At 47.7% G+C, this 27,185-nt stretch overlaps 2 protein-coding genes across 3 annotated transcripts in view; one reads left to right on the plus strand and one right to left on the minus strand.

The window, feature by feature from the left end:
* Nucleotides 1-1,338: 1,338 nt before the first annotated feature.
* ORC6 (origin recognition complex subunit 6) lies at nucleotides 1,339-11,584 on the minus strand. Of its 2 annotated transcripts, none has more exons than XM_077288691.1 (7): nucleotides 11,376-11,584; nucleotides 3,948-4,077; nucleotides 3,668-3,831; nucleotides 3,329-3,418; nucleotides 3,069-3,181; nucleotides 2,641-2,715; nucleotides 1,339-1,960 (listed from the first exon to the last, which is right to left on the minus strand). In XM_077288691.1, exons 2-7 carry the CDS (start codon nucleotides 4,020-4,022, stop codon nucleotides 1,821-1,823), a joined length of 657 nt encoding a protein of 218 aa, XP_077144806.1. In that variant the 5' UTR covers nucleotides 4,023-4,077; nucleotides 11,376-11,584; the 3' UTR covers nucleotides 1,339-1,820. The 2 variants fall into 2 exon arrangements, with proteins under 2 accessions (XP_077144806.1, XP_077144805.1); XM_077288690.1 differs by lacking the exon at nucleotides 11,376-11,584 and adding an exon at nucleotides 4,309-4,511.
* The window catches only part of VPS35 (VPS35 retromer complex component), a 53,039-nt gene continuing 37,328 nt past the window's right edge, over nucleotides 11,475-27,185 (plus strand). The window contains exons 1-2 of the mRNA XM_077288689.1: nucleotides 11,475-11,735; nucleotides 25,797-25,895. Of these exons, the coding sequence (XP_077144804.1) occupies nucleotides 11,601-11,735; nucleotides 25,797-25,895 (234 nt within the window). The 5' untranslated portion in view covers nucleotides 11,475-11,600. The remainder of the gene's footprint in view (nucleotides 11,736-25,796; nucleotides 25,896-27,185) is intronic.

Here is a 27,185-nt window from a genome sequence, read left to right on the forward strand (position 1 = left end):
TTTCATCAAATTTGTTAGGGCCGTCCAATACTAGGTAATGTCACTGTTTAGCCAATTTGAGCCACTTCTTGATGACTTCTTCAGTGCTACATGGTAGCTCTAATGCCTTGGAAAAAAAATTGCACCCTTCTCCTGACCAATAATTTTCAACAATAAGGTCCATTTGCTGTGTTGTCAGCTGTTTGCGCACCATGGTTTCTACTGTAAAATGCAACAATGGGGTTAATCAGAATCCCTGTAAATGACGGCAGACATGCACTAACATTATATGTATGGGAACGGAATGCTCTATTAAAGAACGTTCTGTCCCTATCATTCTTTATCAGACCATGTAAAGAACCTGATAAACTGTATACAACGATCTCAAATTGACTTGTGAAATTTTCTTTTAATTATTTTTCTGTAATGGTAGAATATGTCTGAAATCAGCCCTTCGTAAGTTGTGATTTTCCAAAATACTCTTCAAAAATAGGCGGCTACTGTCGACCTGAAAATGTAAAATGGTAAATATCTGGAGTAAGGAAAGGTTGGCGATACCTGCTGTAAGACAAGCTATTCTTCCTCCATAACTTCACCTCCTGGCCTTTACTGATGTAACTCATCTTATAAAAGACAAATATGTTATTTTTTTCTACCCCATATAAACGCCACTGTTCCCCTGAATTCGGCGATGTTTTACTTTCCTTCCTGCGCCTCTCCATTCCCGAGATACGGCCCTGTTAATAAATCTAGTCTTATTTGCCAAGTGGGCTGTAGAAGAGTTGAGTGCCACGCCCACTTAAAAGACAAGATTTAATTTATATACGGAAAAGAAGGGGCCATATCTCCGGAATGGAGAGGCGCAGGAACAAAAGAAAGACCATGCCGGATTTGGGAGGACAGCGGCGTTAACACCAGGTGACAAATCTATTGTGTGAAGTGTCAGGTCCTCTTTAAAGGGATTTTTTTCTTTAAATCCCAGCATATTAAAAAAAAAAAAACTTCCAAATGTAAATGCCTTACAATTTCTACCCTTCTTAAGTGAATAATGACGGCACATTGGCTGCCAGAAAAGGAAGCAAGACCCACAATTAAGCAGAGCTCTGGTAGTTTTTTTTTTTTTTTTTTTTTTTTTTTTTTTTTTTTACACCAGGTTTATTTACTTGTGCTACCAATAACGGCGTGTTCACACGGTCCATATAAATCACCGCGGACGAATACAGATTATGTTCTGTCTGACCAAGAGATTTCCTGACAAGGCAGTAGAACAAGTAGCCTTGGATACAGGATTAGGAAAAATAATAATCATCTGCACAGATTACAAGGGTGTCATTTTTATTTTTCTTTAACAATTCAACAAAAAAATAAATAAAAAAAATGATCAATGTTAAAATATATCCTGTCAACAAGGCCAGCGTCGCTCATCCATTTCTACGGGAACGGGGAAATCTGCTCAGCAAGTACTAATAGAAATTAATGGACAGAGCCACACGGGGGTCCCAGGAATGAGGCCATTTATGGCATATCCAATCAACAGGTCATAGAGCAATCCCTTTAAGGAGGCCATGAAATTATTAAAATTCTAAACTTATGAATCTTTGATTTTAAAAAGGTTTATTCCACAAAAAAAAAAAAATTAGACAACTTAATAAAAGTTTGTTGGAATTAAGCGACGAAAAAGACATCTGGCTTCTGAAGCGCGAGTGTTCTGCGGAGCGGCGTTCCTTCTCTGTCACAGGAGGTTCACAATAACTGCAGCGTTTCCACTGTGGAACTGAACGCGGGTACAGGATGGAAACGCGCCTTATACAGGTCCAGTCTAGTCACATCCCCATACTCGGCTATTTTGGTTTTGCAGCTTTGGCAGCATTTTCCAGTATCTTTCTCTTCCACTCCTCATAGTCCTTCTCCTTGTCTGCGGTGTCAGTGCGCGTCTGCTTACGTGGAATCTCCTCGTCTTCCTCCTCATCATCATCAGATGCTATTCAGAGGAGAGAACACAATATGAGGATTACATGGGAGGAGGATATTTACACAGCAGGTAATGACTGATAACACCTCTATATACAGTAGATAACACAGGATGTACCATTCACAATAGGCGATGTCACAGCTCACCTCCTCCTCCTGTACAATGACTGATAACACCTCTATATACAGTAGATAACACAGGATCCACCATTCACAATAGGTGATGTCACAGCTCACCTCCTCCTCCTGTACAATGACTGATAACACCTCTATATACAGTAGATAACACAGGATGTACCATTCACAATAGGCGATGTCACAGCTCACCTCCTCCTCCTGTACAATGACTGATAACACCTCTATAAACAGTAGATAACAGGATCCACCATTCACAATAGGCGATGTCACAGCTCACCTCCTCCTCCTGTACAATGACTGATAACACCTCTATATACAGTAGATAACACAGGATCCACCATTCACAATAGGCGATGTCACAGCTCACCTCCTCCTCCTGTACAATGACTGATAACACCTCTATATACAGTAGATAACACAGGATCCACCATTCACAATAGGCGATGTCACAGCTCACCTCCTCCCCCTTCTGTACAAAGGCCATTTCCCTTATGAGAGCATGCACAATAACTACAATTCCGTGCATTGTGCGGTGTCATTGCCGCCACTCACCTCGGTCTTGCTCTATACACTCCAGTAAGGTTCTTTGTTTCCTCCGCGGCTGTGCTGTGATTGTTGCATTTTCCTCTAAATGATAAAAACAAGCGGAAGTCAAATAACTAGTCATCACGGAGCCATAAAAAGGCCGGCTCACCATCCCCGCCCCACAGACCCATAATCACTCCGCCTCACCTTCCCGGCTATATTCCGTGCACCGGAATCAGGCCAGGATCACACATGAGAGATATGGCCGAGTCTCGCAGGTGAAAACTCAGTTCTGGCGCCGGCACTCCGGAGTGGAGCGTGCAGCCACACAGCAACACATGGAGCCGCACGCTCCGCTCTGGAGTGCCAGAGGAGGGTTTTCACCTGCGAGACTCGGCCGTATCTCGCTTATGTGTGATCTCAGCCTAAAGTGGAGAAATGGCCGCCGGACTCACGGCAGATCTGGACTCCGATCTTTTCCAGCTGAACGCACAATCGATCGAATATGTTTCTCCTCACTCCGGAGGCCGCCAGGAATTTGTTCTTCTCGGCTTTAAACTTCAGGCACCTGGGACACAATTCACATCACTCCCATTAGTATACTAACGGTGAAGAGACCACGTAGGTCCGTGCACCCATCATGGCTCTGTGGGGCGGCAGAAAAGCCACGAAAAACTGTATGAAACCAGCCTGTAAGTAGTTAAATGAATCCCACCTGCAGGCAGCGAACAGGGTGGCCGTGAGGAACAATGGTTTGGATAAATCGAGGTCTTCCTGCTGAGCTGGGGGAAGGCCGGACTCGTACCTGCATGGAGAAGGGCGAGGAGTGGAAAGATGAGTGAGAAATGTGCAGAATCAGGACCGACCGGGGCCATCGGGCCAAGATTGGAGCACAACACACGGGCCGGCCGCAGCCTCATAGAAATACATGACTCTGTACGAGACCGCAGCCGCTCCGTGCACGGTGTCCCGATCTCGGACGTCCGGATGAGCCTGATCCTGCGGGATCACATATCCTGCTGCACAGAGAGGGCGTCCATCTGCAATTTCTGACCTGCTGAGGATCTTGGATGCCACGCTCACAGCCTCCAGGCAGCCGTGCTGGATCGCCAGGTCCCTGAGGCTCAGCCGTGCGTCCACCTCCAGCAGGCACTCGAACGACCTCAGGCAGCACAAGTAAACCTTCCTGTTCAGCCCGGATAATCGAATCAGATAGTCCTGAATAGGAAAGAAGAAGAAAATGGCAATCAGCCGATCGCCAGGAGATCCGGCCCTGGGGCGCGCCAGGAGATCCGGCACCGCAGCCCCTTAGTGATCTCAGACAGTGACGGCACCTTGTCGATGGGATGATTCAGCGCAGCGGCTGCGATCTGGAGACACATGACGGCGCTGCTGGTCGCTGTAGTCATGGCGGACAGGCCGCTGCACTTCACCTGTGACAGGCGCAGGAACTCCTCCGCCTTCCTGAAACGGCAGCAGGGTTCACGGTTAAAGACCGACACATTGCAGGAAATTTATCAAAGATCAAATAGCTTGCATTCAGTTGAAGATAGATAACACAGAGACGTAATGTCCCTTTAAACGGCAGCACACAGAATCACTACTACACCATCACAGTTCGCAAAAGCATGAGCTTGGCACTACAAGTCTCAGCATGCTCTCCCTGTAATGGGGGCGTCATGGCTGCACACGTACCCCAGCACCCTGGCGGAGGTGATCCCCAGTTTCGGTGCCAGCCTCTTCAGGGTCTCAGCCTCCATGATCAGCTTCTGCTGCTGCTTCTACCGAAGGTTTCGCGGGAAATCCTCGCAGAAGCAGCTGATTGGTCAGAGCTAGCCGTGCCCGCCTGCGCTCATTGGCCAGCCGGACGGTGAACGGAATCTTGTGCGGCTGCGTTCGAAAAAGGAAGTGCCTGGCGTGCAACGCGGTACATAAATATGATCACGTGATGTGCCGAAACCCGGAAGTAGTCGGATCTGTGCAGATACTGCAATATAACACATAAACAAAAAGCTGCTCTATAATGGAGGCTGCGCTGCTCTCTTGTGAGTGCTGACAAAGAGATTGTACATGGAAACAGATTTTTTTTTTCTTACCAAAAAAATCACCTTTAAATTTTGGACACTCCCAATAGCAGAATTCCACAGCAAACAAAAAAGCCCCCACCCCATAACCAGACCCCGCATCTCTTAATTTAAGACTTAATTCTTCGGTATTTCTAAGATCTCTTTTTGCAGTCAGTGGATGAGAACCTGAGCTAGTATTTTTTCCCTCAAAACTAAAGATTTCTTCCAATTGTTTCCAGTCTAGACAATCTTCTGTGAGCAAATGTCTCCATAAACGCAAACACGCGGTGCTCAGATCTCTCGAAATAAACAATTACTGAAACCGGCAAAATGAGGGAAAGAAATAAGCGAACATTCAGCATTGACATTTTCCCCCAAAATTTAGATAATTGAAAATGCCATCTTGGCGCAAAACTCAAGACTTCACCGAGCTACATGGATGGAAAAATAACAAAAACATTATGGCCCTTGGAAGAGGGAAAGAAGAATAAAAAGCAGCTCATTTCTTGTGGCTCATGGAGATCTTCCTCTATTAGACAGGATCAACAGTGGGACAGGAGCAGAGGAGCACGCAGCTGAGCTCATCACATTACTGGCCTCATCACTGCTGTCAACGCAGTGCCACAGTGGAGTTGGGGAAGCATGGGGGGACAGTATGGAATGTTGGGAGCATGGATGGACAGTATAGATTGGGGGGGGGGCAGCATGGAGTTGTGGGAGCGTGGAAGGCCAGTATAGAGTGGTGGGAGCATGAACAGACAGTATCGAGTGGTTGGAGTCTGGTGGGACAGTATGGAGTAGTTAGAACATGGGGGACAGTATGGAGTGGTGGGAGCATGGGGGACAGTATGAAGTGGTGGGAGCATGGGGGACAGTATGGCATGGTGGGAGTGTTGGGGAACAGTATGGCGTGGTGGGAGTTTTGGGGAACAGTATGGAGTGGTGGGAGCATGGGGGACAGTATTGCGTGGTGGGAGTGTAGGGGTGCAGTATGGAGTAGTGGGAATATGGGGGACAGTATGGAGTGGTGGGAGCATTTGGGGACAGCAGGTAGTGATGGTACCGTGGGGGACAGCATGAAGTGTTGGGAGAAATGGGGACAGTATGGAGTGGTGGGAGTGTGGAGGGACAATGTGGAGTTGTGGGAACATGCGAGGAACAGTATGGAGTTGTGGGAGGACAGTATGGAGTGGTGGGAGCATTTGGGGACAGCAGATAGTGATGGTACCGTGGGGGACAGCATGAAGTGGTGGGAGAAAGGGGGACTGTATGGAGTGGTGGGAGTGTGAGGGGACAATGTGGAGTTGTAGGAATATGCGAGGAACAATACGGAGTTGTCGGAGTGTGGTGGGACATTATAGAGTGGTGGAAACGTTTGAGGACAGCAAGGAATGGAGTGGTGGGAGACTGGGGTGACAGTATGGAGTGGTGGGGGGGGACAATGTGGAGTGGTGGGAATATGCAAGGAACAATATGGAGTTGTGGGAGTGTGGTGTGACATTATAGAGTGGTGGGAACGTTTGGGGAAAGCATGGAATGGAGTGGTAGCCGGACAGTATGGAGTGGTTGGGATGTGGAAGGACAGTATAGAAGGGTGGGTGGACAGCATGGATTTTTTGGAGTGTGGTGGACAGTATTGGGTTGTGGGAGTGAGGGGTTCAGCATGGAGTGGTGGGAGCATGGGGGACAGTATTGAGTGGTGTGAGCGTTGGGGACGGTATGGAGTGATGGGAATATGGAGGGCAGCATTTTGAGGCCATAGTGCGAGAAGGGCATTATGATACTTTTTTTAGGGGCACTCTGTCACGACGTGTGGCAGAAGAACGGCTAAGATGGAAGTCTGCGGAGACGAGGTCTGGGCGTGAAATCTCATCATATCGTGTTTACTACATGGGGACAAAAATGATGGAAATGACTCCAATTAGAGAAGAGGTCACCTATAAGGAGCCTCGATGTAAATGTTTACTTGTGATTCTGTCTGCGTCTCAACAGTACTGTGGTTCCTGTATGGCTCACAGTCTGATGATGACTGGTAATAATAACTCCCAGTGTCTCATTACTGTTATTGACAACATACTGGGAATTGTAGGTTCAAGCTATACAATTATATATGGGGCTGATCTGACAGTACAATTGGTGACACATTCATGTACTGATGGTAGTTCTAGTGTCGTATTCATGTACTGATAGTGGCTCTGAGGTTGCATTCATGTACTGATACAATATAATGGCCCCATATATTGCTCCATACAGTACAATGGGCCCCATATATTACTACATACAGTATAATTGGCCCCTTATATTGCTTCATACAGTATAATGTCCCCATATATTGCTCCATACAGTATAATGGAACCCATATAATGTTTCATACAGTATAATGGCCCCATATAATGTTTCATACAGTATAATGGAACCAATATATTGTTCCATACAGTATAATGGCCCCATATAATGTTCCATACACTATAATGGCCCCATATAATGTTCCATACACTATAATGGCCCCATATAATGTTTCATACAGTATAATGGCCCCATATATTGCTCCATACAGAATAATGGCCCCATATAATGTTCCATACAGTATAATGGCCCCATATAATGTTTCATACAGTATAATGGCCCCATATATTGCTCCATACAGTATAATGACCCCATACATTGCTCCATACAGTATAATGGGCCCCATATATTGCTCCATACAGTATAATGGCCCCATACCTTGCTCCATACAGTATAATGGCTCCATATATTGCTCCATACAGTATAATGGGCCCCATATATTGCTCCATACAGTATAATGGCCCCATATAATGTTTCATACAGTATAATGGCCCCATATATTGCTCCATACCGTATAATGGCCCCATATATTGCTCCATACAGTATAATGGCCCCATAAAATGTTCCATACAGTATAATGGGCCCCATATAGTGTTCCATACAGTATAATGGCCCCATATAATGTTTCATACAGTACAATGGCCCCATATATTGCTCCATACCGTATAATGGCCCCATATATTGCTCCATACAGTATCATGGGTCCCATGCTTCATACATTAAAAAAATATCAAATACTTTGGTCTGGTCTCCAAAGCCTCTTCTGACTCTCTGTACTGCTCGGTAGAAGGTGTGCTGTAGTGACATCATCACACCGTCTGCCCTGAGACATCACCGAGAGTCAGAAGACACTGAAGATATCAAGATACCGGAGCTGTGGGGAATGAGGAGAGGTATTTGGTGGTGGTGGTGGTAGGGGGGTGCTATAGCTGATGGTGTACTGACGGTGGTTCTGCTGCTGTATTCATGTACTGACGGTGGTTCTGCTGCTGTTTTCATATACTGACGGTGGTTCTGGTGATGTATTAATGTACTGACGGTGGTTCTGGTGATGTATTCATGTACTGAGGGTGGTTCTGGTGATGTATTCATGTACTGATGGTGGTTCTGGTGATGTATTCATGTACTGACGGTGGTTCTGGTGATATATTAATGCACTGACGGTGGTTCGGGTGATATATTCATGCACTGACATTGGTTCTGGTTAGATATTCTTGTAAGTACCCCTTTAATTTTGTTTGCAGCTCTTGGGATAGGTGCAGTATACCACGGAGGCCCTCAGACCTTTAGGCGTCAATGTTCATAGTGGTTATTTTTTATTCTTAGCTGCGTATTAGTAGCGTTATTAGTGTATTTAAGAGGTAGTGTAGTCAGTAGTATACCGCGCTCTGTGCACACTAGTGATGTGTCGTTCGTGAACGAGCCGACACAAAGAGCCGGCTCCCTGCTGTGAACGATGGGAGCCGGCTCTGCAGCGTGAGTGAACCGAATCTTTTTTTTTTTTTTTTTTTTTTCCTTCCTTGTCTGGCGCCTGCAGCCTATCAGATTCAGCGAGCTCAGTGAGTGTGACTGTGACTCATGTGGGAGGAGCAGACAGGAGAGAGGGAGATGTGAGTCTGTGGAGTGTAAAGAAATGCATGTGAGTCCAGTGATGTGATCACAAAATCAGTCCCCAGGAAGGCACAGCCGGGAGCGGTTGAAGTGTCGCTGTATTGTTCCCCTCAGCACCCGGGCATTCACCTCACACAAGTACCGCAGCTGTGCAGCCTGTAGCCTCCCATCAGGCCAGGCTTGTGCTGGAGAGGTGGCCATGCTGTTAGTATCAGCTCCCTCTAATAACGGCTGCAGTTCTGTGCCATCTCCAATTATCTGACACTCTGCAGCTCTTCTTGTCTTTACACTTTTGCAACCTTTTTAATGCACCCAAAATATCTGCAAATCATGGTGATTAACCCCTTCATGTTGCAGCTATTGTTCTTTTTCTGCCACACCTTTCAGGAGCCTTTGTAAGGGCTTGGGGTTTTGTGTTTCTTTTTTTGCAGGACAAGTTTTAGTTCTGAATGAGCCCATTTTACCATATAATGTCCTGAAAAACCAGGAAAAAAAAGTTCACAGTGAGGTAAAATGAAGGTGGGGAAGCAATTCCACCGTATAGTTTGGGGGATTTGTTTTGCGTAGTTCAGAGTGCACGGTTTCATTTGAGGTGGTCTCACACGTGGCATCACAGGAGGCTGGGGCTGCACTCGCTTCTCTGCAGCGTCTCGCCACATTGATCACCTACAGTAAGGGTACCGTCTCACAGTGGCACTTTGATCGCTACGACGGCGCGATCCGTGACGTTCCAGCGATATCCATACGATATCGCTGTGTCTGACACGCAGCAGCGATCAGGGACCCTGCTGAGAATCGTACGTCGTAGCAGATCGTATGAAACTTTCTTTCGTCGCTGGATCTCCCGCTGTCATCGCTGGATCGGCGTGTGTGACACCGATCCAGCAATGTGTTCGCTTGTAACCAGGGTAAACATCGGGTTACTAAGCGCAGGGCCGCGCTTAGTAACCCGATGTTTACCCTGGTTACCATTGTAAATGTAAAAAAAAAAAAAAAACACTACATACTCACCTTCTGATATCTGTCACGTCCCCCGGCGTCTGCTTCCCGCACTGACTGTGAGCGCCGGCCGTAAAGTAAAAGCAGAGCACAGCGGTGACGTCACCGCTGTGCTGTGCTTTACGGCCGGCACTGACACAGTCAGTGCGGGAAGCCGCCGGCGGGGGACGTGACAGATATCAGAAGGTGAGTATGTAGTGTTTGTTTTTTTTTTACATTTACGATGGTAACCAGGGTAAACATCGGGTTACTAAGCGCGGCCCTGCGCTTAGTAACCCGATGTTTACCCTGGTTACCCGGGGACTTCGGCATCGTTGGTCGCTGGAGAGCTGTCTGTGTGACAGCTCCCCAGCGACCACACAACGACTTACCAACGATCACGGCCAGGTCGTATCGCTGGTCGTGATCGTTGGTAAATCGTTTAGTGTAACGGTACCCTAAGGCCAGGCCATCAATGTTAGTCATGGACAATCTCTTTAAACTTGTTCTATCTGTAATACTACCTCAATCATATTTACTGTAACTTAACTGTTAATAAAGTTGGTATGTAACTTGGGTTGCAGTGCCATATTCTGTTTGACTTGCTGGGATTTGTAGTGCTGTGCACCACCAGCAGGAGAAGTTGATACCATGGTATAGTAGCTTTTATACATTTCTGTTCCACGTTGTGTTGAAATAAACTGAGTTTACTATTCCGTATGCTTTGCACAGTGTGTGTGTGTACAGTGTATACATTGTGTATGTATACAGTGTATGTGTGTGTAGTGTGTGTACAGTGTGTGTATACAGTGTGCGTGTAAGGCTACTTTCACACTAGCGTTGTTTGGTGTATGTTGCAATGCATTGTTTTGGAGAAAAAACGCATCCTGCAGAATTATCTGCATGATGCTTTTTTTCTCCATAGACTTTCATTAGCGACGCATTGCGATGTAAGGCCACACGTCGCATCCATCGTGCGACGGATGCGTTGTGTTTTGGTGGACCGTTGGCACAAAAAAAGTTCCATGTAACTTTTTTTGTGCGTCGCATCCGCCATTTTCGACCGCGCCCCCTCCTCCCCGGACCTTACAATGGGGCAGCGGATGCGTTGAAAAACTGCATCCGCTGCCCCCGTTGTTCATTTCTTTCACAACGTGCGTCGGTACATCGGGCCGATGCATAGCGACGGCCCCGTACCGATGCTAGTGTGAAAGCAGCCTTAGCACAGTGCTTGCAACATGCCTTTATTTGTATGAATTACAATCTTACACAGCACCAACATATAGCACAGCACTTACTAATTCAGAAAGGACGTGTACAAAAAACGGCACATATTACAAAGTAATACAGGTTAGGCTGGGTTCACATTGCGTTAGTGGCGTCTGTTAGACGGACTACGTTACACAGCGGCATAAACGCGGTGTAACCCAGTCCGTTACGGCCACCATTGACTCCATTGTCGGACGCATCAGTAGCGCACACCCACAGTGGGCGAGCGCTAGGGATATGCCATCATTGAGTGACGGACCCGGAGCCGCGGGCTGCAGCGTTTCCGGGTCCGTCACTGCTAGCGCGATGTAACGTCGGCACTTGCGTTAACAGCAGCCAGTTAGCATATGTGCTGAGCGGGCTGCTGCTAACGCAGTGTGAACCCGGCCTTAGGACTACAACCAAGTAGCGCGGGCTCTGTTCACAAGAGCCAACAATCTGCAGAAACAGCAACGCTAAAAAACAGTCTTTACTGCTTCACTAGATACTTACACAGGTGTATCATGAGGCTGTCACTTTACAGGCAAAGACTGGGAACGATGACAGTGTAAAATCTAGTTTTATTTAAAAAAAGAGCCGGTTCACCAAAAAGAGCCGGATGCCCATCACTAGTGCACACAGGACACCACGAGCATACACCTGACAGGGACGGTACCAGTCTGACGCGCCGGACAGAGCTGAAGCGTTCTGATTGGTTACACTCGCCGTCTCTCTTCTATGCCTCCACCAATCAACTTACAGCACAGTCGTCTGCGGGAGTTGACCAATGACGAACGCGGTTTCTTAGAGAAGGGCGGAGCTCGGGTCTGCAGGTCACATGACAGGAGGGAGAAGCGGAGAGGAGACGCTATGGTGAGTTTTGGGGTCTCCAACCCCCGATGTGGCCTGTGTACGGGCTGTGGGGCCAGTATGGCGGCTGCAGGGCGCTGTGCTACGGTCTGTAAGGACGGTATATACAGGACTGACCTAGGAGCAAGGCTGCTGGGCGGTGCTGGGCCTGTAATCTGGTTTTAGGGGGCCATAACTGTTAGTTGTATCCGGGTGGGTGCAATATGCGAAGTCTGGCTATAACCCGGACATACAGCAGCAGGTATATGGTTTATGGAGGAGTTTTGTATCTATAAACCCCTATATACCATGCACATAGCAGTATATAGTATAATGCATGCAGGCTGCAGGACTTTATGGCTGCAGTTATTCCATATACATGTGTCAGGGCATCTACGTACAAGTTATTAATGATTTACAGTAATTAAAATTGCTCAATTTATTCCTCCCCCCTGAAGTGAATGGAAGTGTCGCTGCCCTGTTTTATCTCTATGCACTGTAGAAATGGAACATACCAAAGGCCCACATTTCAGGGGTTGACTTGTTTATAAGGCGACCCACTGCTGCTGCAAAACTACAACTCTCAGCATCTGTTAACAAACGGGGCACGCTGGGAGTCGTCATTTTACAAAGACTTACTGATTTTTTTTTTTTTTTTTAATATTGCACAATTTTGATGACATAGGATTGACTGGTCTGGATATTTTTTCTCTTAAATGGGTTGTCCACGAACGTCTCATTGCAAATAAAAACAATCTGTTCTCTTTTTTTTTTTTTTATTATTTTTCCGCATCTGTGTATTTCCTGCGATGTCGGCGCTGCTGCTGCGGATGCACAGTACAGCCCAGGAACACCACAACGCTGCTACTCCGAAATGTCAATCATCAGGAGTGCACCGTTATCCCCTGGCAAGTGAGAACTAAGAAGGTGGTGGAGCGGTGCTCTCCTGCAAAAAGATCCAACCGCCCCCCCCCAAAAAAAATAAATAAATAAATAAATAAACCCCACAAAACTCATCCAGTGGTTCCCCTGTTGCTTTAGCTCAGATCTTGCAAGTATGATGCGGCGTATGTTGTTCATAGAACCGCTGCAGCCGATCACTTGCCTCATTAGTCACATGTTCATCAAAAAGCGTCACAGATAGTCTGCTCACGTGTGAGGACTGCTATCAATGTCCCGTTGGTGGCAGACGGGGTCTGTAGTGTGGGCCCCGGTCCCTGATTACCCCCTGGTGCTGGCTTGTACTGATGAAATCTGCTCTTAGAGCCGCCATCCGCGCGTCAGGTCCGCCATCCGCCTACAGTCACTCATTCTCACCTATAGGACCTTATTACTAATGGAGAATGTCACTTCTTTCAGCGTTTTTCACCCATTGAAAGTAATGGAGGCTAAAAAAAACCCACAGGTATCAGGTTTTTCTGTGTTTTCCTCCCAAACCGTATGTCGTAGAATCAGATTTTTTTTTGCACTAAACTTTGTCAGCATGCACAAGAGATAAACGTGGCATGACAGAAGCGCAGCACAAAAAATGCACCAAAACCTGCATTATTGATGCTGCTTTTCTACCAAGAGAGCACATTTTCCTGCAGAAAAAAAGCAGCTATAATGCCACATGTGTACCTAGCCTTAAAGGGGTTTTCCAGGCTTTTGATATTAACTAGTAATAGAGAGTGGCGCCAAGTATCACAGTTAGAGTTGTCCTGCAGCGAAGCCAACAATTCCCCACAAAATGAAATTGTGCGATAAACTATAATAAAATAAATAAATATATATACACCTGACCGTGTATATAGGTTCGCACTGGAAAAACAACCAAATAGCTCTTCCACAGACTTGGGGAAACCAATAGGTAACGTTACAAAGGCACATAAACCTATGTGGTTCACATATAGGACAAAAATCGAACACAATATTGTAAAAACAACGGTAGAAGAAATGAGTAGCAGGCTCACCCGCCGTATAGAAGTAGCAATGGACTCCTGGTGTTACTGTCATGCGGTGGGAAATGTCCGTCCGAGGAAATCTTCCGTTAAGGTTAGTCCAGTAATGGTTTAAAGTTGGTGGCTGCCCCGGCCGGTAGCAGCCACTGTTCACCGCAAGCTCGTATAAGCGGGGTCCTAGTTGTGCCAACGCCGCATGTGATCAGAGCGGTGCGTACGGCTGAGCTACAGGACCTGTGTGACGTATCGCTCACGTGACCGCCGTTAGAGCCCAGTGCTGTGTACGGAGTGCGGTAAGGACCTCTATCCTACGCGTTTCAGAGACGTCTGTCTCCTTCTTCAGGGATCCGCTCTGATCACATGCGGCGTCAGCACAACTAGGACCCCGCTTATACGAGCTTGCGGTGAACAGTGGCTGCTACCGGCCGGGGCAGCCACCAACTTTAAACCATTACTGGACTAACCTTAACGGAAGATTTCCTCGGACGGACATTTCCCACCGCATGACAGTAACACCAGGAGTCCATTGCTACTTCTATACGGCGGGTGAGCCTGCTACTCATTTCTTCTACCGTTGTTTTTACATTATTGTGTTCGATTTTTGTCCTATATGTGAACCACATAGGTTTATGTGCCTTTGTAACTTTACCTATTGGTTTCCCCAAGTCTGTGGAAGAGCTATTTGGTTGTTTTTCCAGCGCAAACCTATATACACGGTCAGGTGTATATATATTTATTTATTTTTGATATTAACTACCTAGCTTTAGAATAGATGATTAATATTTGTTTTCAGCTCAGACATCAGCTGGATATATACAGAGTACTGAACCGTACTTATCCTGAGTTACATCCTGTATTATACTCCAGAGCTGCACTCACTATTCTGCTGGTGCAGTCTCTGTGTACATACATTACATTACTGATCCTGAGTTGCATCCTGTAGATCTTTTATTATAAAAATGAAAAACATAACAATAATAGTAGCAGAAAACATAACAAAAATATTAGCCAGAAAATAATCAGTATACTGAACACTGGTCCAGCCGCTCATCCTCTCCTCTCACACATATTATACAGTATATACAGAATAACAACTACTTTGACCTTCTGGTCCGGTCACCAAACAAAATAATAATAACAAATAAAATAAACAATGGCAAACAAAAACTATATACATGAACTTTTTTTTTTTTTTTTTTCATATTTTAAATAAAATAACCACAAATTAAACAAATATATACAATACTAAGCTAACCACCACCCCAAACTCAAGCACACCGTTCCCAACCCCCCTCACTGACCTGAGAGCTGGTCCTGCGTCTCATGTCTCAGTCCATGTCCAACGTCCATAGGCCAGATCAGGCAGTGCCAGTTTTCCCCCAAACAACCCAGTGTCCCATAGACCCACAAGATAATCCCACCTCCCCCCTTTTCCCACCACCCAACCTAACACCTACACCCAAATCTATATCCCCATATACAATATATACAGCAGCACACACCACAATAATTACAAATCACGAAGCCCAAGTTCGGCGCCTGCAGCCCTACATCATTGTATAATGATCAAACAAAACAAAAATCTACAGTGTCAGCAGCAGCCCACCACCAGGAGAGGAGATGACCAGACTAGGGCACACTAAAAGAAAAGCCCCTCCAGAGGAGCGCGGCTCTCCGTGCGCCCAGTCTCCCATACTCCAGAGAGCGCACCTTCACCAGGTCACCGAGTATGGTCCTAAACACATCATCCACTGGGAGGATTTTTCGTTGCGTCGATACTAAGCACCGTGCGTTCCACGTGTGATACCTAACCACTGCGCTAACTAGAAATAAGGTGCAGCGGTCCCGACCACCAAGGTCTCCGAATGCTCCATAGGCCCATTCCACATAGGAGAGACCGGCTAGCCGAGACCAGCCAATGAAGGCACCCACCCTGTTGTACACCTCTGTGTTGAAGAGACAATGAAGCAGGAAATGGTCCATGCTTTTCAGCAAGGTACCACAATGCTCCAGAGGACAATTCCTGTCCTCAGAGCTCCTACATTTCAGATTGTCCCTCACACACAGTTTCCCATGGAAGCAGCGCCAAGCCAAGTCCCAAAACTTCAAGGGGATCCTGATAGAATTCAAAAGATGCAAACCCACCCCAAGATCCCGACTTGGGCAGTCCCTAAGCACCAGAGGCCTCTGAAAATGGGTCAACAGAACCCTATTGTCAAGGAGTTTCCTTGGCAGAGTCCTGATCTCCCACATTCCCAGACCTCACCGACGAATTACCTTCAGAACCAAGGTAGCGTAAGCCAGAAGATGTCCATGCGGTGTGCGAAGATCCTTCACTTGCCCTCCTGTCTCCCATTCCGGGAAGAAAGGCTGAAACCATCCCCTACAGGAGAATACCCATGGAGGAGCCCTCTCTTTCCAGAGGTTTGCAATATTGATCTTAATGAAGGTATCCACAAGGAATACCACAGGGTTGACCATACCCAACCCTCCTAGTCTCCTCGTACGGTAAGTAACCTCCCTCTTGACCAGGTTCAGTCTATTCCCCCATAACAGTTGGAAGAACAAACTGTAGACCTGAGTCCAGAGAGATTCCGGCAAGATGCACACACTGCCCAGATAAGGCTACGTTCACATTTGCGTTGTTGGGCGCAGTGTCGGCGATGCGACGCAACTAGCAACGCATGTACACAACGCAGCGTTTTGCGACGCATGCGTTGTCATAAGATCCTACAGATCGGGACTTTCAGCGCAGGGAAAATGCTACAAGTAGCGTCCCCTGCGCCCTGTCTTGTGTGTCGTAAAACGCAGTACAATGCATACCGGCGCATGTCCATGTGCCCCCCATGTTAAAGATAGGGGTGCATGACGCATGCGTCGGTATGCGTCGACGACGCTGCGCCCAACAATGCAAATGTGAACGTAGCCTAAATCAGTAAAGGGAGCAGGTAAGTTTTGCTCAGGTTTACCCTTTCCCTTAGGGTCAAAGACCAACCCTTCCATTGGTTCACCTTCTGAGTGGCGATCTCTAACCTGCTGTCCCAATTTTGTTTGGGGTAATCCCCCTGGCCAAATTCGATGCCAAGGACTTTTACAGAGACTTTGGGTCCTGGAAGGGTGTCCGGGAGATCAAAACCAGGATCTCCTCCTCCCAGCCAGAGACTCTCACACTTAGCCCAGTTGATCTTGGACCTGGATGCCTCCGAGTAGCGATCTACCTCTGACATCAGCCACCCTGCCTCCTTGTGAGAGGAAACAAACACAGTGACATCATCGGCATATGCCTCCACCCTCAGAGTCGCTTCCGGTGCTGCCTGGTCTATCCCGGCCAACGGTCCACGCTCCACCCTCCTAAGAAGAGGGTCAATCGCAAACACATACAGCAGCGGGCTCAAGGGACAACACTGGCGAACACCGGACCCAACTTCAAAAGAGCTGCCAATCCAACCATTCACAAGCGGGAAACTCTCTGCCCCACTGTACAATGTCTTAAGCCAATCAACAAACCCCCCCCCCCCCCCCCCGGCAGGCCATATCTCAGAAGGACGGACCAGAGGTACTCGTGATTAACCCGATCAAACGCTTTTGCCTGGTCCAGTGACAGCATGTACCCCTTTCAGTGACCAGCCCTACCCTGCTCCACTGCCTCTCGGACACAGAGCACAGAACTAAATGTGCTGCGGCCTGGAACAGAGCAATGCTGGGCATCCGAAAGGAGTCGGAGTGCAAATTTCACCAGCCGATTAAACAGCACATTTGCCAGAACCTTCCTGTCTGCATTGAGAAGCGCTATGGGACGCCAATTCTCAATGCAAGATGGGTCCTTACCCTTTGACAAGATGATCAGAGCAGACCTCCTCATTGACTTCGGCAGAGTGCCCGAGGAGAGACACTAATTGAATACCTCAGTCAAGAGGGGAACCAAAACGTCCTTAAAGGTCTTATAGAATTCAGATGTTAAGCCATCTGGACCAGGCGATTTTTTTTTGGGGGCAAGCCTTTCAATCGCCAACTGAACTTCCTGTTCCCTCATCGTTTCTGTCAAAACGTCAAGAGAGGGGTCTACCCCTGGTTCGGGGACGGCTTCAGCTAGGAAAGCCGACATCTCATCCCAATCAAGATCCCTCTTCCCCAAGAGGTGCGAGTAGAAGGATCTGACCACCTCCAGGATCCCTGATCTGGATCGCCTCAGGGACCCCGTAGTGTCGACCAGTCCTGTAACCACTTTACTTCCCGTAATCCCTCTCAAAAACCAAAGATGCATGTCTATTGTACTGACACCTCATAAGCAAAGATTTCACTCTGGAGATCTCCTCGCGGCTACCTCCAGTTGAGACAAGATGCTCGAGTTTCCTCCTCAGACCCTGATACAGGCGGTACCTGCTCAGACTCCTGAGGCTTGAGAGCTGGCGGAAGAATCTCGCCACCCTTTCCTTGAACACCTCCCACCACTCTGACTTACTACTACAAAGATCCAGTAAGGGTACCTGGCTCTGAAGAAAATCGTCAAAGGACTGTCTTATCTCCGCTTCTTCCAAGAGAGACGAATTGAGCCTCCAAAAGCCTCTTCCCAACCGGAGGGTCTCTGTAACATTCAGAGAAAACAAAATTAAACAGTGGTCTGAGAACTCCACCTCAACAACAGACACTGCTGAAGAGACAGCTTCCTCCTTTAAATATAACCTATCTATTCTGGACCTACAGTTACCTCTATGATAGGTGAACCCCTCGTGGCCTGGGGTGTGCCGAATGTGGACATCCACCAGGCGAGCCTCACTAGCTATACTATTAAGGGCGACGCTATCATAAGTCAGCTTGTCTCTGGAACCTCCTCTATCTCGGGGCCTCGTGACAGCATTGAAGTCCCCTCCAAAGACAACCTGCCGACTTGTAAAAAGTTAGGGCTTGATCCTCATAAAGAGACACTTCTGGTCCCACTTAGATTGGGGACCATAGATGTTAATGAGCCGGAACTCTTGTCCCTTCATGAAGACATCTAAGATCAGGCTCCTCCCCATTTCTAACTCAATAACCCGTCGGCATTCCACCGGTGCGGTAAAAAGGACCGCCACTCCGCTATACGGCTCGGCCGCAAGAGACCAATAGGAGGGCCCGGGTCTCCACGCCCTCTTAGCTTTAAACACGTCTGCCATATTGGGCAGCCTGGTCTCTTGCAAAAAGAAAATGTCAGCTTCAACCCGGCTGAGAAAATCAAAGGCCGCAAATCTAGCTGTATTTGACTTTATGCTGGCTACATTAATGGACGCCAGCGTCAACGGAGTGGGTACCGCCATCATTGGTGATTGAGTTAGATGGCTTTCTTCTTCCCACTCCCCTTATCCTCTGCCTCAGAGGAAGAATCCTTCCCCCTCTTTAATGACATGGAGGTATCCATTTCTACATATTTTTTCTTTTTATCATCCTCGTCTCTGGTCTCTGGGCCAGTCCCTCCCTCCAAGGACTTTACATTCCCAGAAGAAGGAGACTCGGCGCCCCCTGTGAACCCCGCCGAAGCCAGAACCTCACCCTCAGCTTCCTCCTCAGAGGAAGAGATGTTTTCAAGGGCTTGGAACCGGTTAGAAAGACCAACCAGAGGGGAGTCGGTTTTTCCTTCCTTAGGTACCTTGGTCAGAGCGGGAGAAGATGTTTTATCTCCCTTCTTTCTCTTCTTTTTGGTGCCGAGCTTACGCTTCTCCTCTAGCCATTGCCTATTATCCTCATCCATACTTTCATAATTGGAGGACTCTGAGGCAGTGGCACTTTCCTCCCTGTGGATCCTCCTGACCTCCTCATCCAACTCATCATCCCTCAGGGCCTCAGCAGCAAGACTGGCATCCAGGACGGGGGCCACCCCAGTTGCCTGAGGCTCGCCCAGCTCCCTAACCTCTCTGCGCTTGTCTAGACGCCTTAGCTGGGCAGGCGTCTTTTTATTGCTTTTCTTCCTTGGCCCCTCAGCTCCCTCACCCCTGGTAGTCTTTTCCCCAGCTGAATCAGCCTCACGGCTTTCTCCCACCGGGGTCACGACCGCATTAGCGAAGGAGCGAGGACAGTGGCTGAATGGGTGACCAAACTCACCACACAGGTGGCACCTAATCTCCACACAAGATGCAGCAAGATGGCCGATATCCCGCACCTGTGACAGAGCTTCGGTTGCCCCTGGTAGAAGACCAGGATACGATCCCTACCCAGGAAGGCAGATGATGGTATGTGGGCAACCGTACCACCTGAACGCTTAAGTTTTACCATAAACGTCCAGGCCCCTGACCAGATACCAAACTCGTCACGTTTTTTTTTTTTGGCATTTCTACCACCTCTCCATACCGGCCAAGCCACGTCATGATGTCATAACGAGAAAGCGACTCGTTACAAGTCATCACGGTCACTTTCTTGACTTGGTTTTGGCGAGACACCACCTGAACGGCAACGTCTCGCCAGCCGGGCTCATTTTTTGGCAACTCATAGTTCGACCAGAAGAGCTCAAGCCCCTCCGGCCGAACAAAGCTGACATCAAACTCAGGTGTGGAATAGGCATGTATCAAGGCATAGATGTCAATTGCCTTGAAGCCCATCCTCAGCAGGAGCTCCACAACTTTAGACCTTGGAGGACATGCATCACTGCCCCTCCACTGAAGACGGACCACATTCCTATGCACACTACCCGGCCCAGCTATTGGGAGGGACCACACTGTATCCCCCCCTCTTTGCTCTCGGAAGGCCCCGAGGCCATGCCTCTCTATCCAGAAGGATAGATCAACCTCTCGACCCTCTGCCATTAGTGATTTCTCCCCCCTCTTTAGAGCCTCCAGGAGACGCCATTTCAACATGCCGTCCCCAGAGCCCGGAGACAAGGAGGATGCCCTATTTCCCCCGGATGTGACAGCGGCAAAACTCCTGACAGGTGCTGCCACCACCGGGGGAGCAACCGGACCAGTGACCACATCCACACCAACAGCATCACCATTACCCACCTCCATAACCCCCTCACCCTCTACCAAACCAGCAACCACACCACTAGACAAAGAGTTTTCCTCATCCATACCCACCACCACATTCACTCCTGTTGGACCAGTAACAGGGGGTGACATTTTGACCTCCGCATCATCAGGCACAAAGGGCTGAGTCTCCCTCACAGATCTGGAGGCGACCTCACCCCTGGTCTTACGTGTGCCCTCCGCATCATCAGTTGATATTTTCCGCTGCTTTACTGTTGATACCAGGTGCCGCTGATCTTTCGCTGCTGTGGGGCGCTGCTGATCCTTTATATCAGCATCTTGTTGACCAGCGGCACCAACACAGAACAGGACTTTGATGGGAGGACCGGAACTCCCAGCCCCAGCAACCCCCTCACACTGCCGCCGCTTCTCAACTAAGTGATCAGCGGCAACAGCATTCGGGCACCGAGGCTACCGGAGCTGCCCCTGACACCGGGCCGCTCCCCCCTCCCACTGAGGAGCGCACCACAGTATCGTGGCCTGACCTTTTGCCCGCCGCCGGGTCGCCCTCACTGTCCAGCCTCTCGGCTGATGCACCTGCTGCTACGTCCCCGCTACTACAAGCGGAGACGGAGCTCTGCGCCTCACTACCGTGCTTTGTAATCTCCCCGTGCCTTTGCACCGGATCCACAGCAGAACCCGGGCTGGGCTGGGCAACGGGGCTTATACAGCGAGCTGACCCTGCAGCCGACTCAGGGGGTACAGGGAGGGGGGCATATACATAGCTTACCGCTTCCTGCAGCTTTGGCTTGGTGGTTTTCTTTGCCTTTTTCTTCTGGCCCCCAGGTGCCTCCTCTGGTAAATCATCACCAAGATGGAAGTTGGCACACTGGGGACTCCAGGAGCTTGATCTCTGCCATTAGCGCCCCTCCTTGGCCGATGTCACTGTCCTCCCCAGAGCCAGCAGAACTGCGACGAGATGTCATTGTCGCCTGTCCAGCAGGGACCTTGCTGCACGTGGCCTGTGAGTGACAAAGCAGGCTGCCAGGTGGGGCTTTCTGCTGGTCATCATCCTCCTCCTCATCATCATCATCATCATCCACCTGGCTCTCAGGCTGCAGCCCCATCTGCCTTGGCTCTCTGTTAACAGCCATTTCTCTGAATCGATCTTCATTAATAAGCTTTTCCTTAAACGGTCCACTTTTTTCTCTGATGAAAGCTTTTCTGACTTCAAGCTCATTGATGTCAACTTTCAGTCTCCTTACCTCCGCCTGAAGCTGATTCTTCCTCGGTTTGGAGGAACCTGCAGCTTTGTTGCTTGTGCAGCGCAACTCTTCCCGGAGCCTCCTCAGTGTCTTACTCGCCTCTTCACCCTCACGGAGGTGGCTCATGACCCAGGAGGCATAGGTGGACACAGACTCCCGGGGTCCCAACCCTCCTCAGTGAGGTCGGCCTCACCTCCGTGAGCACTCAGCTTTCCTCCAGAAAGACCGCCATCTTGCACACTAGCAGGCTTCTCCGGGTCTCTGCAGACCTGGGGGGAGTAGGAGCCACATTGCTGCGACTCCTGGTGGAGCGTCTCACCCCCGAATCCTCTGATGTGCATGCTGGTTGCTGGTTCCTTCTGCCCCCTGCCAGCCTGGTCCGGGAAGCAGAAGCCTGGGACTTGGCTCCCTCATTCATCCCAGGAAAGCCACTCCCTCCCTGGGTAAGAGAGAGAGCAGGTCCCCGGGTGGAGAGGTGGTGGTTCCCAGGAGCTCAGGAGCACACAGCAGGATCAGCAGCCACCGCACCCACAATTAGTACAATGAGCAGCAGCTGAGCAGAGCTGCACCCACTATCCTGCTGGTGCAGTCACTGTGTACATACGTTACATTACTGATCCTGAGTTACATCCTGTATTATACTCCAGAGCTGCACTCACTATTCTGCTGGTGCAGTCACTGTGTACATACATTACACTACTGATCCTGAGTTACATCCTGTCTTATTCTCCAGAGCTGCACTAACTATTCTGCAGTTGCAGTCACTGTGTACATACATTACTGATCCTGAGTTACATCCTGTATTATACCCCAGAGCTGCACTCACTATTCTGCTGGTGCAGTCTCTGTGTTCATACATTACATTACTGATCCTGAATTAAATCCTGTATTATACTCCAGAGCTGCACTCACTATTCTGCTGGTGCAGTCACTGTGTACATACATTACATTACTGAGTTCCATCCTGTATTATATTCCAGAGCTGCACTCACTATTCTGCTGGTGCAGTCACTGTGTACATACATTACACTACTGATCCTGAGTTACATCCTGTCTTATTCTCCAGAGCTGCACTAACTATTCTGCAGTTGCAGTCACTGTGTACATACATTACTGATCCTGAGTTACATCCTGTATTATACCCCAGAGCTGCACTCACTATTCTGCTGGTGCAGTCTCTGTGTTCATACATTACATTACTGATCCTGAATTACATCCTGTATTATACTCCAGAGCTGCACTCACTATTCTGCTGGTGCAGTCACTATGTACATACATTACATTACTGAGTTCCATCCTGTATTATATTCCAGAGCTGCACTCACTATTCTGCTGGTGCAGTCACTGTGTACATACATTACATTACTGATCCTGAGTTACATCCTGTATTATACTTTACACTGTGTTCCAAATTATTATGCACAAAGAGTTTAGGAGTGATAAGGTTAGAATTTTTTTGTTTGTCATTTAAACTCATTGATGGTGATGTGTGTCAGGGCTCTTTATATCACTGAAAGCAATTGCAGATACCTGGGCAAATTAGTTTGGCAGGTGTGTCCACATAAAGGCAAGACTACTTGAGGGTATGTGCACACGTCAGGATTTTGTCAGGCTTTTTCCTCAGGTTTTGTAGCCAAAACCAGGAGTGGGTGATAAATGCAGAAGTGGTGCATATGTTTCTATTATACTTTTCCTCTAATTGTTCCACTCCTGGTTTTGGCTACAAAACCTGAGGAAAAATCCTGACAAAATCCTGACAAAATCCTGACGTGTGCACATAGCCTAAGAAGGCTGTTCCACATTATTAAGCAGCCTACATTTTGGGCCAAAATGGGAAAGAAAAAGGATGTGTCGGCTGCTGAGAAGCAACAAATTGTGGAGTATTTAGGTCAAGGCATGGCTACAATCAACATTGCCAAGACACTTCATCGTGATCATCGCACAATCAAGAAGTACTGTATGTAGCTGATTCCCAGCACACACGTGTGCGTGCTGATAAGGAAAAATTGAGGACTCTTTCCAACAGGCAATTGCGTAAGGTTAAAAGAGCAGCTGCAAAAATGCCTTGTCATAGCAGCAGACAAGTTTTTGAAGCTGCTGGTGCCTCCAACGTCCCCGAACAACAAGATGCAGGGTCCTTCAGAGGTTTGCAGCTGTGCGTAAGCCATCCTGTCGACCACCTCTATCCACTGCAACAAGCAGAAACGGCTCCAGTGGGCCAAACGATACATGAAGACTGACTTCCAAACTGTTTTGTTCACCGATGAGTGCCGTGCAACGCTCGATGGTCCAGATGGATGGAGTGGAGGATGGCTGGCTGATGGACACCCCATGAAAACACGGCTAAGGCACCAACAAGGAGGAGGTAGAGTAATGTTTTGGGCTGGAATCATGGGGAGAGAGATCGTCGGCCCCTTTATAATCCCTGAAGGGGTAAAGATGAACTCCATAATCTATGTGGAGTTTCTAAAACAACACTTCCTGCCATGGTTCAAGAGGAAGAACCGTGCTTTCCGCAGCAAGATCATTTTCATGCATGATAATGCACCGTCTCATGCTGCAAATAACACATCTGCATCTCTGGCTGCTATGGGCATAAAAGAGGACAAACTTATGGTGTGGCCACCATCTTCCCCTGACCTCAACCCCATTGAGAACCTCTGGAGCATCATCAAAAGGAGTGTCTATGATGGCGGGAGGCAGTTCACATCTAAGCAACAGCTCTGGGAGGGTATTCTGTCCACATGCAAAACAATTGAAGCAGAAACCATCCAAAAACTGACAAATTCAATGGACGAGAGAGTTCAGAAGCTTCTTTCGAACAAGGGGTCCTATGTGCAAATGTAACATCACCTAGAATAAAGTTTTCACTTGAAAACTGTTTGATTTCATTTTGTAATAAGCTGATAATGCTTATAACTTCACAATTGACCATTTTTTTGTTCAAAATAAAAAAATAAAAAAAAGGTTGAAAACTCTGCTGTGCAGAATAATTTGGAACATGCATTTTGAGTTTTTTTTTTTTTTTTAAAAAGATACTGTTTTCATAGGCAGTTTGTTCCAAAACATTGGAATTATACTAGAATAGTAGATGACTGGAAAATAACAATGACTGCAATTCAGATAGGTAATTTAGAGAAAATATGAGGAAATATTATTTGCATAATAATTTGGAACACAGTGTAGAGCTGCACTCACTATTCTGCTGGTGCAGTCACTGTGTACATACATTACATTACTGATCCTGAGTTCCATCCTGTATTATACTCCAGAGCTGCACTCACTGTTCTGCTGGTGCAGTCACTGTGTACATCCGGCCTCTTCCATGTCACCATCTGTCAGTGTTGTGTTGTCGGCCTGTTCTGTATTATTTTGCTAGTTTTGCGTGTTTTTTGCTTTTTCGGTTCGTTGTTCCGTCTGCACAGTGAGCCCGGTACTATTTTGCTGTCACAGGCTGCACATACTTCTTTAATGGATGATGGTGTGTAATTACAGACATATCTGGTTGTTTTCCTACTTGTAGCCGTTGCAGTCTCCTTCATGCGGCGGGGGCGGCCATCATGGGGGGCTGTTATTAGTCAGTCTGCCGGCCTTAGAACTATACACTATATATCCCGTGTTATGGTGCACAGTGCAGGACATTTTGCTGGTCGTTGCTCCTTTTTTAGCTCAGATCTGCAGGAATATGTCGCCCTTTGTCTGGGTGAGATTGTTCCCCGTGATCTTCTTACAGGGGCTTTATATTTCTGCAGACTGATTACCTATCTCCAGGATTGGCCCTCCGTGCTCGATTGCTGGGGTCTGATCTCCAATCACTCTGAAATAAAGCTAGGTTGATGTTTCTTCAGTGAGGTCGAGCTGCAGTACCGAGCGCTGCAGCCGGATGATTGGGGCGCTGTTTAGTTTGGTATTCCTAATTATTTTTGCTTTTTTTTTTTTTCTACTTAGCCGACCACACAGCAGTCCCCACAGGACGAGCAGGAAAAGCTTCTGGATGAAGCTGTGCAAGCCGTGAAAGTGCAGTCATTTCAGATGAAGAGATGTCTGGTGAGTGATGAGAGCACACGAAATGTATGAAGAAGAGGGGTGCAGATACGTGGTGATAACCACAGGGGGCGCCACACCTCATCCTCTGCACCTGGTTTGTGTACACACCTAAACCTGGGGCCATGACGCCTCTTGGTCACTGTCTGATAAGGCAAAGCCCGAGGAGCCCCAAATTCCTCTCTTTACAGCTGATAGATTAGCATTGTAAAAACTCTGCATCCGACCATCATTCTGTCACTTGCCCTCCGTACAGAAGCTGGTTGCAGAGTCACACATGGAAATGTATGGAAACTGATGGACATCATGTTTCACATGGTTTATAGCTCTGACCTGATAATTTTATACTACAGAGCTGCACTCACAATTCTGCTGGTTCAGTCACTGTGTACATACATTACATTACTGATCCTGAGTTCCATCCTGTATTATACTCCAGAGCTGCACTCACTATTCTGCTGGTGCAGTCACTGTGTACATACATTACATTACTGATCCTGAGTTCCATCCTGTATTATACTCCAGAGCTGCACTCACTATTCTGCTGGTGCAGTCACTGTGTACATACATTACATTACTGATCCTGAGTTCCATCCTGTATTATACTCCAGAGCTGCACTCACTATTCTGCTGGTGCAGTCTCTGTGTACATACATTACATTACTGATCCTGAGTTCCATCCTGTATTATACCCCAGAGCTGCACTCACTATTCTGCTGGTGCAGTCACTGTGTACATACATTACATTACTGATCCTGAATTCCATCCTGTATTATACTCCAGAGCTGCACTCACTATTCTGCTGGTGCAGTCACTGTGTACATACATTACATTACTGATCCTGAGTTCCATCCTGTATTATACCCCAGAGCTGCACTCACTATTCTGCTGGTGCAGTCACTGTACATACATTACATTACTGATCCTGAGTTACATCCTGTATTATACTCCAGAGCTGCACTCAATATTCTGCTGGTGCAGTCACTGTGTACATAATAATAATAATAATAATAATCTTTATTTATATAGCGCCAACATATTCCGCAGCGCTTTACAGTTTAACAGTTTCAAACACAACAGTCATAGGTAACAACGTTAACAATACAGTAATAAAGCAAAAATAAGACAAAATAAGACGACCCTGCTCGTGAGAGCTTACAATCTACAATGAGGTGGGGAGATACAAAGTACAGGTGTGTATTTACAATGGTTTATTTACAGTGATGGTCCAGCCATCTTCCGGGGGTGGGGGTAGATGGAGATAGTGAATGGGCTACACACGCACAAAAACAT

The sequence above is a fragment of the Ranitomeya variabilis genome, chromosome 2 (genome assembly GCF_051348905.1).
Source record: "Ranitomeya variabilis isolate aRanVar5 chromosome 2, aRanVar5.hap1, whole genome shotgun sequence".
NCBI classification, from domain to species: Eukaryota; Metazoa; Chordata; class Amphibia; order Anura; family Dendrobatidae; genus Ranitomeya; species Ranitomeya variabilis.